General features: G+C 61.9%; 1 protein-coding gene across 1 annotated transcript; it reads right to left on the bottom strand.

Moving 5' to 3' along the window:
- Positions 1–1,505: 1,505 nt before the first annotated feature.
- On the bottom strand, positions 1,506–14,564 carry TESPA1 (thymocyte expressed, positive selection associated 1). Its single transcript, XM_088158536.1, is given in 10 exon segments — positions 1,506–1,601; positions 1,747–1,840; positions 2,469–3,947; positions 7,630–7,738; positions 8,551–8,781; positions 8,783–9,171; positions 10,142–10,350; positions 10,661–10,703; positions 11,077–11,268; positions 11,942–14,564. Coding segments are annotated over 10 exon segments (2,838 nt in total). The 5' UTR covers positions 12,030–14,564; the 3' UTR covers positions 1,506–1,597.
- Between the last annotated feature and the right edge of the window lie 377 nt (positions 14,565–14,941).

Consider the following 14,941-nt stretch of genomic DNA (forward strand, 5'->3'; position numbering starts at 1 on the left):
AAAACCCCAAAAAAATCCCCAAAACCCCCCCAAAAAAACAAAAAATAAACAAAAAAAACCCCAAAAAACCCCCCAAAAAACCCAAAAATAAACAAAAAAACTCAAAAAAAAACCCCCAAGAAACCAAAAACAATAAATAAAAAAAACCCCAAAACCCCCCAAAAAACAAACAAAAAACCCCCAAAAAAACAAAAAAACAAAAAAAAAACCAAAAAAAGCAAAAAAACCCCAAAAAACCAAAAAAACCCAAAAAATAAACCAAAAAAAAACCCCAAACCCCAAAAAAACCCCAAAAATAAACAAAAAATCGCAAAAAAAACCCCAAAAAACCAAAAAAATAAACAAAAAATAAACAAAAAAAACCCCAAAAATTCCAGAACCGGGGGGTGCCGGAGCTGCCAACCCAAAATCTCGACCCCCACAGGACCTCCATGGGTGGGGGATGGGGGGATGGGGGATGGGGTCCCCAGGACCCTCCCCCCAAAAAAAAAAAAATCCGGAAGTCACCCCCCAGTGAGGAGAGACGGGAAAGGGACAAGGACAAGGAAATTTTGGGGAGATTTTGGGGAAATTTTGGGAAAATTTGGGGAAATTTGGGGGCAATTCTGGGGAGATTTTGGGGAGATTTTGGAGAGATTTTGGGGAAATTTGGGGGAAATTCTGGGGAGATTTTGGGAAAATTTGGGGAAATTTTGGGGAAATTTTGGGAAGATTTTGGGGAGATTTGGGGGAAATTTTGGGAAAATTTTGGGGACATTTTGGGGACATTTTGGGCACAGCTGGAGGGGTCCCCCCAGCCCTGGGGGGCTCCGGGAGGGATGAAAACACGACCCAAAGAACCCTGGGAGACCCCAAAAGGGGCGCGGGGATTTTGGGGTCGGGGGGTGCTGGGTTCATTGTGGGGGACCCCCCCCCCCATTTCCCCCCCACCCCAACCCCCCCACACCCAAAGAGCGCGCGGGACACGAGGGGCAGAGTTTGGGATCGGCTTTATTTGGGATCGGGGTTTTTGGGATCGGGGGTTTGGGATCGGCTTCATTAAGGATGGGTTTTTTGGGATCAGCATTTTTGGGATCGATTTTTTGGGATCGGATTTTTTGGGATCGATTTTTTGGGATCGATTTTTTTCGGGATCGGCTTCATTTGGGATCGGATTTTTTGGATCGGGTTTTTTCGGAATCGGATTTTTCGGGATCAGCATTTTTGGGATGGGATTTTTTGGGATGGGATTTTTTGGGATCAGCTTTAAGGATCGGCCTTTTTTGGGATCGGGTTTTTTCAGGATCAGCTTTTCGGGATCGGGGTTTTTGTTGGGATCGGGGTTTTTTTCGGGATCAGCCTTTTGGGATCGGGTTTTTTTTGGGATCGGGGTTTTTTTTGGGATCAGCCTTTTGGGATCGGGGTTTTTTTGGGGATCAGCCTTTTCGGGATGGGGTTTTTTTTTGGGATCGGGGTTTTTTTGGGGGATCAGCCTTTTGGGATCGGGGTTTTTTTTGGGATCAGCCTTTTGGGATCGGGTTTTTTTCGGGATGTGCGGAGCGGGAAAAGCCTCGGGACGAGCCGGGATCCTCCCCCAGCCCTGGGGTCAGCTCAGCGCTCACCTGAAAAAGACAAAAAACCGCAACAGATCTGAGCCCGGCCCAGCCCCCTACCCCACTTTGGGACCCCCCAGCCCCCTCCCCCAGGCTCTAGGAGGGCTCGGGACCCTTTTTTATTTGGGGAGGGGGCTCTGCCCCCCCTGCGCACCCGAAGAGGTGATTGCTCAGGTGAGTTATCAGCCAGTTCAGCGCGTCCAGGAGATGGGACAGGACCCCCTCGTTCTTCTGGGCTCCCTCGGCCTCTGCGGGGGCAAAACCGGGGGGGGGGGAGGGGGGCGAGGGGGTCTCCAGCACCCCGAGGGGCTCCTCACCCCCTCCCCACCCCCACCCAGAGCGGTGGCACCGGCGCCTGGCACGTCCTGACCCCCCCAAACCCCCCACCCCCCACCCCTGTGCCAGCCGGGGGGGGTCACCGGAGTCGGGAGGGGGATTTGAGATCGGCCCAAGGGATTTGGGATCGTTCCCAGGGATTTGGGATCAATCCCAGGGATTTGGGATCGTTCTCGGGGATTTGGGATCAATCCCAGGGATTTGGGATCGTTCTCGGGGATTTGGGATCAATCCCAGGGATTTGGGATCGTCCCCAGGGATTTGGGATCGTTCTCAGGGATTTGGGATCAATCCCAGGGATTTGGGATCGTCCCCAGGGATTTGGGATCGTTCTCGGGGATGTGGGATCGTTCTCAGGGATTTGGGATCAATCCCAGGGATTTGGGATCAATCCCAGGGATTTGGGATCGTTCTCGGGGATTTGGGATCAGTCTCAGGGATTTGGGATCGGTCCCGGGGATTTCAGGTCCCTCCCCACATCCTCCTCCCTTCCCTCGGGGGTCCGGGGGGTTTTGGGGGGTGGGGTGGGGGTTTCCAAACCTTTCAGCCTGGTCGCCAGCTCCGCCAGGAGAGTCGGATCCAAGCTGAGCTCCACGGACTCCTCGGGGCTCTCTTCATCATCCTCGGGGCTCTCTTCATCATCCTCGGACTCCTCGGGGCTCTCTTCATCATCCTCGGACTCCTCGGGGCTCTCTTCATCATCCTCGGACTCCTCGGGCTTCTCTTCATCATCCTCGGACTCCTCGGGGCTCTCTTTGGGGTCCTCAGACTCCTCGGGGCTCTCTTCATCATCCTCAGACTCTACGGGATTCTCTTGGGGGTCCTCGGATTCTTCAGGGTTCTCTTCATCATCCTCGGGTTCTTCGGGGCTCTCTTTGGGATCTTCAGACTCCTCGGGGTTCTCTTCATCATCCTCGGACTCCTCTGGGCTTTCTTTGGGATCCTCAGATTCTTCAGGGCTCTCTTTGGGGTCCTCGGATTCTGCGGGATTCTCTTCGGGGTCCTCAGACTCCTCGGGGCTCTCTTTGGGATCCTCAGACTCCTCGGGGCTCTCTTCATCATCCTCAGACTCCTCGGGGCTCTCTTTGGGGTCCTCAGACTCCTCGGGGCTCTCTTTGGGGTCCTCAGACTCCTCGGGGCTCTCTTTGGGATCCTCAGACTCCTCTGGGCTCTCTTTGGGGTCCTCAGACTCCTCTGGGCTCTCTTTGGGGTCCTCAGACTCCTCGGGGCTCTCTTTGGGGTCCTCGGACTCCTCGGGGCTCTCTTTGGGGTCCTCAGACTCCTCGGGGCTCTCTTTGGGGTCCTCGGACTCCTCAGGTTTCTCTTCAGCATCTTCGGGGTTTTCTTTCGAATCTTCAGACTCCTCGGGGCTCTCTTCGGGATCCTCGGACTCCTCAGAACTTGATTCAGAATCCTCGGACTCCTCGGGGCTCTCTTTGGGCTCCTCGGGCTTCTCTTCATCATCCTCGGACTCCTCGAGGCTCTCTTTGGGACCCTCGGACTCTTCGGGGCTCACCTCGGGCTCCTCCAGATCCAGGGGTTCCTCCTTGGGGTCCAGCAGCCCCAGCAGCCCCAGGGGTTCATTGTCGGGGTCCAGAAGCGCCTGGGGTTCGTTATTGGGGTCCAGCAGAGCTTGGGGTTCGTTTTCGGGGTCCAAAAGAGCCAGGGGTTCATTATTGGGGTCTAGAAGAGCTTGGGGTTCATTATCGGGGTCCAGAAGAGCTTGGGGTTCGTTATCGGGGTCCAGGAGTGCTTGGGGTTCGTTATCGGGGTCCAGCAGCCCCAGAAGCGCTTGGGGTTCATTATCGGGGTCCAGGAGTGCCTGGGGTTCATTATCGGGGTCCAGCAGAGCTTGGGGTTCATTATCGGGGTCCAGCAGAGCTTGGGGTTCGTTATCGGGGTCCAGCAGGGCCAGGGGTTCGTTATCGGGGTCCAGCAGGGCCAGGGGTTCGTTATTGGGGTCCAGGAGTTTCCCGACTTTTTCCAGGAGGCCCCTGGGGCTCCTCTTCTCCACGGGACCTGCGGGAGGAAGAGCAGAGCTGGCATCGCCCACCTGGGCGGGGGTCGGGACCCCCAGGACCCCCCCTCCCAGTGTGGGGACACCCTTGATCCCCATCCCACACCCACCGGGACCCTCCCAGTGCCACCCCAGTGCCACCCCAGTGCCACCGCGTGTCCCCACAGCTCACGGGCAGTGGCCAGGCTGGCGACCAGCGCGGCCAGCAGCAGCAGCAGCAGCGAGCTCCAGAGCTTCATCATGGAGGCCTCTTGGGGACCCCAAAATCGGCACCAGGAGAAAGGGGGGGATGAGCCGGGACCCGGCTCTGGCCCTTTTGAAGGGACTCGGGCAGGGCTCGGCCACGTGTGGGATTTTCCAGGTGTGGGCAGGTGGCCGTGCCAGGGCAGGATTAGCCCGGATTAGCCCCCAGCCCCCCCCCCCGGGACGGCCCAGCCCCAGCCTGGAGCAGTTCCTGGGTGCTCAGAGCCCCCCCCCGGAGCTGCCTGGGTCCCACTCCAGAGAACCCCGGTATCCCCCAGTGCACCCCAGTACATCCCAGAGCACTCCCAGTGCACCCCGGTATCCCCCAGTGCACCCCAGTACATCCCAGAGCACTCCCAGTGCACCCCAGTATCCCCCAGTGCACCCCCAGAGCACCCCCAGTGCACCCCAGTACATCCTAGAGCACTCCCAGTGCACCCCAGTATCCCCCAGTGCACCCCCAGAGCATCCCAGTGCATCCCAGAGTACCCCCAGTACATCCCAGTATCCCCCAGTGCACCCTCAGAGAATCCCAGTGTCCCCCAGAGCACCCCCAGTGCCTCCCAGTGCATCCCCAGACTCTCCCAGTGCACCCCAGTACAACCCAGTGTCCCCCGGAGTCCCCCAGTGCACCCCCAGTGTCCCCCAGTGTCCCTTTTGGGGTGGGGCAAGGACATCCCTGTCCCCTTCGGGACACGGAGTGACCACGGCCAGGACTTGGAATTGTGGATGGAATTTGGGATGGAATTGGGGCTGGAATTGGGGCTGGAATTTGGGATGGGGTCAGGGCTGGATAGATCTGGATGGGGCTGGAATTAGGGGTAGGGATGGGGATGGGATTGGGACTGGAATTGGGGCTGAATTTGGGATGGGGTCAGGGCTGGATCCATCTGGATGGGGCTGGAATTGGGGCTGGAATTGGGGCTGGGGAAGGGGCTGGAATTGGGGGTAGGGATGGAATTGGGGCTGGAATTGGGGCTGGAATTGGGGCTGGAATTGGGGCTGGAATTGGGGCTGGAATTGGGGCTGGATCCATCTGGATGAGGATCGAGGACCCCCCGGCACCCAAACCCAGCCTCAAATTTGGGACCCGGGGCCCTCCCCCCGCTCCTTCCCCGCCCCCCCAGCAGCTCCTGCTCCCTCTGGGAAGCGGCTCCCACGGTTTGGCCGCTTCTCCCTCCCGGCTGCCGAGCCCGGGGATGATTCCTGGCAGCTTTTCCACCCTCCCGGAGCCCCAGGCAGAGTTTTGTGCCATTTCCCTGCCCGTTCCCGCTGCTCCACAACGTCCCCCTTCATTCCCGGCTGGGGGGGAAAAGGGGAGGGTGAGGAAAGCCCAGCCCCCCCCCCGGCAGGGATTTGGGGCAGCCAAATCCGGGAGGAAAAAACCAGAAACCCCCCAGGAGGGAATTTGGGATCCTGGAGGAGCCGCTTAATCCCTAAAAAACCTCACGGGGAGGGAGAAAGGGCTCAGGGAAGGAGGAAGGTGCTGCAGCACCCTGCATCCCCGTCCCACGGGATTAATTCCGGCTTAATTAATAATTAATTAGGATTAATTCAGCCTAAACGGCCCCAAAAGCCCTCCTGGGAAGCAGCGAGGGCTCCCAGGTGGCCGTGGAATGTTCTGGAGCTCTGCAGGGATGGGTGGAGACGTCCCCGGAGTGTCCCCAACCCCCGGCCCCGCTTCGGGCTGGGATGGGACCGGCCCTGGGTGTCCCCCAGGGGTCGGTGACGTCACCCGGGGGTCGGTGACATCACCCGGGGGTCGGTGACGTCACCCGGGGGTCGGTGACATCACCCGGGGGTCGGTGACATCACCCGGGGGTCGGTGACATCCATGGGAATGGGATTTTGGGGATTTGGGGATTTGGGGATTTGGGAATTTTGGGGATTTTGGGATTTTGGGGATTTTGGGGATTTTGGGATGGGAGTGGGGATGGGAACACGGATGGGATGAGATGGGAGTTTGGGATTTTGGGGATTTTTGGATGTTGGGATTTTGGGATTTTTGGGATGGAGTGGGAATGGAGATGGGAATGTGAATGGGGATGGAACAGGAATGGTGAAGGGATTTTTGGATTTTGGGATTTTTGGATTTTGGGATTTTGGGAATTTTGGGAATTTTGGGATTTTTGGATTTTGGGATGGGACTGGAATGGGAACCGAGGGGTCCCAGCCACACGGAGCTTTGGGGTCACACCCAGTCCCAGCACAGGGATGAATCCTGGACCCACCGGATCCATCCCTCTGGAATGTCCCCATCCCCCCCCCCCCCCTCCCCCCTGGTGTTTTTTCATTTTATCCCCACCCCCATTTGATATTTTTGAAATTCTTTTTGAATTTTTTTTGGATCCCCACCGGGACCCAGCCCCGGTGCCGGAGGGGCCGTGGGGATAATCCCGGATTATCCCAACCTGGCCTCTCTCCATGGGGAAGCCCCGGGGCTGCCGAAACTCCGGGATTTTCCTTTCCCAAGGATTACCCGGGGCCGCCTCCAACCCCCCCCCCCCCGGCACAGCGACGGTGGCGACAGCGACAAAGGGACGGGGGTGGCTCCTTCCCCACATCCTGGGGTGACACAGGACATGTCCCCCCACCCCCCCACCCCCCCAGGCACGGACACAGCCACCACTGTCACCCCCTCGGGGACTTTATTGTGTCCCCACCCCTCCCCTACAGTGCAACCGACGTGGCCAAAGTGCAAGTGATGTCCCCAAGGGTTGGGGACACGTCCCCAAAGGGTTGGGGACACCCCAAAGGGTTGGGGACATGTCCTGAAGGGTGGGGGACACGTCCCAAAGGGTGGGGGACACGTCCCAAGGGTTGGGGACACGTCCCAAGGATTTGGGGACACGTCCCAAGGGTTTGGGGACACGTCCCAAGGGTTTGGGGACACGTCCCCAAGGGTGGGGGGCACATCCCAAAGGGTTGGGGACAGGTCCTAAAGGGTGGGGGACACATTCCCAGGGTTTGGGGACACATCCCAAAGGGTTGGGGACACATTCCCAAGGATTTGGGGACACATTCCCAGGGTTTGGGGACACAACCTGGGGCAAATCTCGAGGTTTGTTGTGTGCCGAACACCCACACACACACACACACACGGGTGTCACACGGGTGTCACACGGGTGTCACACGCGTGTCCAAAACGTCCCAGGGACACCTGGAGCGGGTCCCGCGCCCCGCCGAGGTGGCCTCGGGTGACCCGGGGGGGGTCACAGGGCAGGGGGGGTCCAGGGGGGGAGGGGCTCCTCTGAGAAACCGCTGCTGTCAGAGCGTCCGGAAAACGGGGACCCTGCAGGGGACAGAGGGGGGACAGGGAGGGGACAAAGGGGGGACAGAGAGGGGACAGAGGGGGGACAAAGGGGGGACAAATTGGGCACATGGAGGGGACACGGTGGCACCGCCAGTGTCCCCAGGGGGGTGGCCAAGCCCCCAACTCACTCCTTAGGGTCCTGAGGGAGGGATGGGGGGAGCGGGCGGCTTCGTCATCACCGTCATCATCATCATCGTCATCGTCATCACCGTCATCATCGTCATCCTCGCTCAGCACCTGCGGGGGGGTTGGCGCGGCGCTGTCGCGACAGAGGCGTTGTCGCCTCCCCCCCCGCGTGACCCGGCCCGGTCCGTGCGTGACGGTGACAGTGGGGGAGGGGGGGAGGGGGAGGGGGAGGGGTGGAGGTGCCCCCGCCCCTCCCCCCCCCCCCCCAGCTCGGGCCCGAGGCTCTGAATCATTTAAATCTTAAAAGCCTCGGGAGCTCCGGGGACATTTCCCGCTCCTCCTCCTCCTCCTCCTCCTCCTCCTCCTCCTCCTCTCCGTGTCCTGGGAATGTCGCGACAGGCGCCGGGAGGAACCGGTCCCAAAAAAATTTTAAAAAAGGGGGAGGGGGGGAGGGATCCCCTCCCCCCCCCACCCCGAGGTCCCGTTGTGACCCCACAGGGGGGGGTGGGTGAGGGATGGGGGTGACCCCAAACAGCAGCGGGGGGACCCTGGGGGGGCACTCGGGGGTGCGGGGTGTCCCTGTCCCACGAGGGACCCCAAATCCCGACTTCCAACCCCAAATCCCGACTCTCCAAACCCCAAATCCCGACTGTTCAAACCCAAATCCCGACTCTCCAAACCCCAAATCCCGACTGTCCAACCCCAAATCCCGACTCCAAACCCCAAATCCCGACTCCCCAAACCCCAAATCCCGACTTCGAACTCCAAATCCTGACTCCAAACCTCAAACCCCAAATCCCGACTCTCCGAACCCCAAATCCCGACTCAAAACCCCAAATCCCAACTGTTCAAACCCAAATCCCGACTGTCCGACCCCAAATCCCGACTCTCCTCCTCCTCCTCCTCCTCCTCCTCCTCCTCACCTCCTCCATCTCGAAGGACTCCTCCGCTCCTCGGGGGTCCCGGGTTTTGGGGACCCTCTCGGGGGTCCCAACGCTGTCACCTCCACCCCTGGCGGTGCCACCTCGGTGCCACCGAGATCCGAGGCCGGGGTGGCCCCGGGGGGGTCCCGGGTGCTCGGGGGTGACCCCAAGGGCGGTGACATCGCCCCGAGTGTCCCTCGAGTCCCCCTGCGCTGCTGTCACCCCCCAGGACCCCCAAACCCCCCGGCCACGGGGACAGCAGCTCTCGGGGTGTCCCCACGCTGTCCCCACAGGGCGTGACCTCGGCGACAATCGCTGAGTCGCGCCCATATCGCGATCCCTCCTCCAACCCCCGGGGTCTTCCCGAAGCCCCCCGGCCCCCGACGCGCCGGGGGTCGCCCCCGGGGTCGCCCCCCTCGGGATGTCGCTGTCGCCTCCCCCCGTGTAGAGGCACAGCGAGGTCACGGCGCGCTTCAGGCGCAGCTCGGGGCTGTCGCCGGCCATGTCGCGATAGGGGCGGGGGGGGGGCGATGCGCTGCAGGGGGGTCCGCGACACGCGGGAGTAGAGGCAGAAAAAAGCGTCGGCGGTGGCGGCCAAGGCTTGGACCTGCTGGAAGCGACCTGGGGGCGACATCGGGGGGACAGGGGGGGTCAGGGGGGGTTAGGGGGGGTCGGGGGGGGACAGGGGGTTCCCCCAAATCCCACCCGTGGAAATTGAGACACGAGAGCGTTTCCCATCAAACCAAGAGGGAGCGGGGGGACAGAGGGGACAGAGGGGACAGAGTGACATGGGTGACACAGTGACAGTGACACCGTGACACCGTGATACAGTGACAGTGACACAGTGACAGTGACACAGTGACAGTGACAGTGACACCGTGACAGTGACACAGGTGCCAGAGACAGTGACACCGTGACATGTGTGACACAGTGACAATGACACAGTTACACAGGTGACAGTGACACAGGTGACAGTGACACACACAGTGACACAGGTGACAGCGGTGTCACACACAGTGACACAGTGACACAGGTGACAGTGACACAGTGACAGTAACACAGGTGACACAGGTGACAGCGGTGTCACACACACAGTAACACAGGTGACACAGGTGACAGCGGTGTCACACACACAGTGACACACACACAGGTGACACAGGTGACACAGTGACACAGGTGACACAGGTGACAGCGGTGTCACACACACAGGTGACACACACACAGTGACACAGGTGACACAGGTGACACAGGTGACAGCGGTGTCACACACACAGGTGACACAGGTGACACAGGTGACACAGGTGACACAGGTGACAGCGGTGTCACACACACAGGTGACACAGGTGACACAGGTGACACAGGTGACACAGGTGACACAGGTGACACAGGTGACAGCGGTGTCACACACACAGGTGACAGTGACACAGGTGACAGCGGTGTCACACACACAGGTGACACAGGTGACACAGGTGACACAGGTGACACAGGTGACAGCGGTGTCACACACACAGGTGACAGCGGTGTCACACACACAGGTGACACAGGTGACACAGGTGACACAGGTGACACAGGTGACAGCGGTGTCACACACCTGCCAGCAGCGCGCTCGGGTCCTCCATGCTGTGGCGCCGCTCCTGCGCCCTCAGGAACAGCCCCAGGTCGATGCCGCTGGCCCGGGACGGGGCCGAGAAGAAGCGCGGGGGGACCCGGGCGGCGACCCCCGGCTCGGAGCCCACAAAGCCCAGCTCGAGCAGGATCTCCTCGGCGTCACAGCGACACCGGGACAGCAGCTGCGACAGGCTGGGGGCGCGGGGACAGCGACAGCGACAGTGACAGTGACAGCGGGGGGGACACGGAGCCCTGAGCCCCCTTGAACCCCCCTGAACTTCCCTGAGACCCCCTGAGACCCCCCTGAACTCCCCCTGAGCCCCTGTCACTGTCCCACCCCCCCATTATGTGACATTCCAGGAAAGGCCGAGCCCCCCGCCCCAAATCCGCCGGGAATGGGGCTGGGACCCCCGGGAATGGGGCTGGGACCCCCGGGAATGAGTTATGACCCCCAGGAATTGGGGTTGTGACCCCCCAGGTGTCCCCACCTGTCCCCCCTCACCTGCGGTCCCGCATCCCCGTCCGGATTTTGCTGCCGACGCTTCCTGGGGGGAGGGGGGGGACACAAACATCCGTGAGGGGTCCCAGCCCAGCCTGGGGGGGGTCCCAGCCCAGCCCGGGGGGGGTCCCAGCCCAGCCCGGGGGTCCCAGCCCAGCCCAGCCCGGGGGGTCCCAGCCCAGCCCGGGGGGTCCCAGCCCAGCCCGGGGGGTCTCAGCCCAGCCCAGCCCGGGGGGTCCCAGCCCAGCCCAGCCCGGGGGGTCCCAGCCCAGCCCGGGGGGTCTCAGCCCAGCCCAGCCCGGGGTGTCCCAGCCCAGCCCGGGGGTCCCAGCCCAGCCCAGCCTGGGGGGGGTCCCAGCCCAGCCCGGGGGTCCCAGCCCAGCCCGGGGGTCCCTCCCGCACCTCGGGGCTGCCCTGACCTGGGTCCAGGTGCGGTGGAGGCTCCGAGGGGACAGCGGCCACCTCCTGCTGCTCTTCCTCCTCCTCTTCCTCCTCCTCCTCCTCCTCCTCCCCCCGCTCGCCCCCGGGCTCGGGGCTGCCCCAGCCCCGGCTCTGCCGGACCCACGAGCAGGGCCCGAGCACCGAGGGTCCCTCCATGGCCGGGGGGGTCCCTGAGGGGACAGGAGGGACCTGAGGAGGGGGCTGGGAGGGTCCAGGGGGTGATGGGAGCCACCAGGGTTCCATGGGGAGGTGTGGGGTGGGGTCGGGGCAGGTCAGGGTGGGGTCGGGGCGGTTCAGCCCAGCCCATCCCGGCCCAGTTCATCCCAATTCATCCCAGTTCATCCCAGTTCATCCCAGTTCATCCCAATTCATCCCAGTTCATCCCAGTTCATCCCAACCCCATCCCAGCCCAGCCCAGTTCATCCCAGCCCATCCCAGTTCATCCCAGCCCCATCCCAGCCCATCCCAATTCATCCCAACCCCATCCCAGTTAATGCCAGCCCATCCCAGCCCCATCCCAGTTCATCCCAATTCATCCCAGCCCATCCCAGTTAATCCCAGCCCATCCCAGCTGCTCCTCGTTCCTTTCCCTTGGGTTTCCCATCAGCTCTGGGCACTGGGATCGCCTCTGGCCGTGTCCCTGTCACCCCCCCTGGCCCTGTCACCCCCCTTGGCCCTGTCACCCCCCCTGGCCCTGTCACCCCCCCTGGTCCTGTCACCCCAATGTCCCCGTCACCCCCCTGGCCCTGTCACCCCCCCGGCCCCATCCCTTGGTCCCCAACCCCCCAAACCCCAACTCCCCCATCCCCAAACCCCCCAAATCCCCAATGGCCCCTCACTCACCGGCACCGGGCGCAGGTTCCGGGCTCCCCAAGTCCAGCCAGAGTCGCCTCCTGTCCCCCCCCAGGCCGGAGCCCCGCCCGGCCCCCATCCGTCATCAGCGGAGCGGGAGGAAACTCCTCGGCTTGGAAGAGGAAATTAAAAAAAATTAAAAAAAAAAAAAAATTCAACAGCCCAAAGCTCAAACGTTGCCCCACATCCGCCCCTGCCGCGGGAAAAGCTGCGGGTGATGCCAGGGGGGGGTTCAGGATAGCCCGGGCACCCCCCTGGCACCTCCCGAGGGGTCCCTGAACCTCCCGAGGGGTCCCTGAGCCTCCCAAAGGGTCCCCGACCCTCCCGAGGGGTCCCTGAGCCTCCCGAGGGGTCCCCGATCTTCTCGAAGGGTCCCAAACCTTCCCAAGGGGTCCCTGACACTTTGGAGGGGTCCCCAACCTTCCCAAAGGGTCCCCGACCCTCCCGAGGGGTCCCCGACCCTCCCAAGAAATCCCAAACCTTCCCAGAGGGTCCCTGACCTTCCCGAGGGGTCCCTGATCTTCTCGAGGGGTCCCAAACCTTCCCAAGGGGTCCCGGACCCTCCCAAAGGGTCCCCGAGCCTCCCAAAGGGTCCCCAACCTTCTCAAGGTGTCCTCAATCTTCTCAAAGTGTCCCCAAACCTTTCCCGAGGTGTCCCCAAACCTTTCCCGAGGTGTCCCCAAACCTTTCCCGAGGTGTCCCTGTCCCTCTTTGTTTGTCCCCCCGGATTGGGGGTCCCGAGCTCTCTCTGGGTGGGCTCGGGGGGACAAAAACTCTGCCAGCGGTGGCCTCGAGGGGTGACAGTGAAGCCACCCCGGGTTTGGGGGTGACAAGGGGGTGACAGTGAAGCCACCCCGGGTTTGGGGTGACAAGGGGGTGACAGTGAAGCCACCCCGGGTTTGGGGTGACAAGGGGCGGTTTTCTCTGGGAGCTGGGATGGCGCCTTTGATGTCACCCCTGGGCGTCTCCTCCAGTGCCAGGGGGGACAGCGGAGGGTGACAACGACACCGGGACACGGGGACACAAAAACACGGGGACAGACAGACACGGGGACACGGGGACACCGGGACACGGGGACACGGGGACACCGGGACAGACAGACACGGGGACACGGGGACACCGGGACACAGGGACACGGGGACATGGGGACACGGGGACACGGGGACATGGGGACACTGGGATATGGGGACACCGGGACATGGGGACACTGGGACACGGGGACATGGGGACACTGGGATATGGGGACACCGGGACATGGGGACACGGGGACATCCCCAGCTTGGGGACAACACAGTGACAGAGACATCGGGACACGGGGACACTGGGACACACGGACACGGGGACACACGGACACGGGGACATTGCCAGCTCGGGGACAGGACAGCACTCACCTCACGGCCACCAAGGTGCCACCCCTGGCCCCTCACCCATCCCGGAGAGTCCCCAAAGGAGCCGGAATTCCCGGGAATTGGGGACACCAGGAGTTCAATCAAAGTAAATTTGGACACGCCAGGATTTGGTGTCCCCGGGACAGGGACGGGGACAGGGACAGGGACAGGGACAGGGGACAGGGACAGGGGACAGGGACAGGGAGCCCCGGGCTCTGCCCCAGCCCCGATCCCGTCAAAAAAGGCAAAGCAGCTCCGGGCGGCCTCGCTCGCTGAGCCGGGATATTTTTAGCCCGGGAGTGTTTGTGGATAAAATCCCGAATTAAGCGATCCCTGAGCCCGGCCTGGGAGGGAGGGCGGGGGCCGAGGAGTCGGGAAGGACCCGAAATATCCCCCCCGGGAATGATGGGAAAAAAAAAACCCTGGGAAGGACGGGAATATCCTCGGGAAGGATTGGAAAACCCAGGAAATATCCTGGGAAGGATGGGAACATCCCGGAAAGGATGGAAATACCCCCGGGAATAACCCAGGAAAAAATGGGAATATCCTGGACAAAGATGGGAATAATCCTGGAAAAATGGGAATAATCCTGGAAAAGATGGGAATATCCTGGAAAAAATGGGAATAATCCTGGAAGGGATGGAAATAATCCTGGAAAAATGGGAATATCCTGGAAAAGATGGGAATATCCTGGAAAAAATGGGAATAATCCTGGAAGGGATGGGAATAATCCTGGAAAAATGGGAATATCCTGGAAGGGATGGGAATAATCTTGGGAAGGACCCGAATATTCCCCGGGGAAGGGTGGGAACACCCCCGGGAATATCCTGGGATGGATGGGAGTAGCCTGGATGTCCCCAGGGATGTCCCAGGGATGTCCCCAGGGATGTCCCCGAGGTGTCCCCATCCCCAGGGTGTCCCCAGGGTGTCCCCAGGGTGTCCCCAAGCCCAGTTCAGCCCAGTTCAGCCTCCCCAGTGCCGCCCTCAATCCCATTCCAACAACCCCCGGGACCCTCGGGATGGGGCTGGGGGCGTCACTGCCTCCCCCCCCCCCTCAGATCTGGGGCCACCCCCTCCCCCAAATCCACCAGCGCTGCCCGGGGACCCCCCCGGGACCCCCGGAGTTGCTGGGGGGGGGGGGGTTTCGGAGAGGCTCGGGGGATTCTGGGGGGACTCGAGGGGGTCTCCTGGGGTTCGAGGGGGGTTCAGGGGGGTCAGGACGGAGTTCGGGGGATCTCGGGGGGGTCAGGGCGAGGTTCGGGGGAGGTTCTGGGGGTCTCGGAGGGGTCAGGGCGGGGCTCGGGGGGTCTCGGGGGGGTCAGGGCGGAGCTCGGGGGGTCTCGGGGGGTCTCGGGGGGGTCAGGGCGGGGCTCGGGGGGTCTCGGGGGGGTCAGGGCGGGGCTCGGGGGTCTCCTCCCCCCTCCTGACCTACTTAGCGGATTCCTGCCGGCAGCCGCCCGGGCTCCATGAATAAATGATGGGACACGAACTCATGGATGGCTGCGGCGGGGGGGGGGACACGGCCCCACAACCCCCCCGGGCCGGGCCCGCAATCACCCCAAATCCCTGCCCCAAAACCCCCCCGGCCATGGCCCCACAACTC

Source organism: Sturnus vulgaris, unplaced genomic scaffold (genome assembly GCF_052056855.1).
Source record: "Sturnus vulgaris isolate bStuVul1 unplaced genomic scaffold, bStuVul1.hap1 Scaffold_523, whole genome shotgun sequence".
Lineage (NCBI taxonomy): Eukaryota > Metazoa > Chordata > Aves > Passeriformes > Sturnidae > Sturnus > Sturnus vulgaris.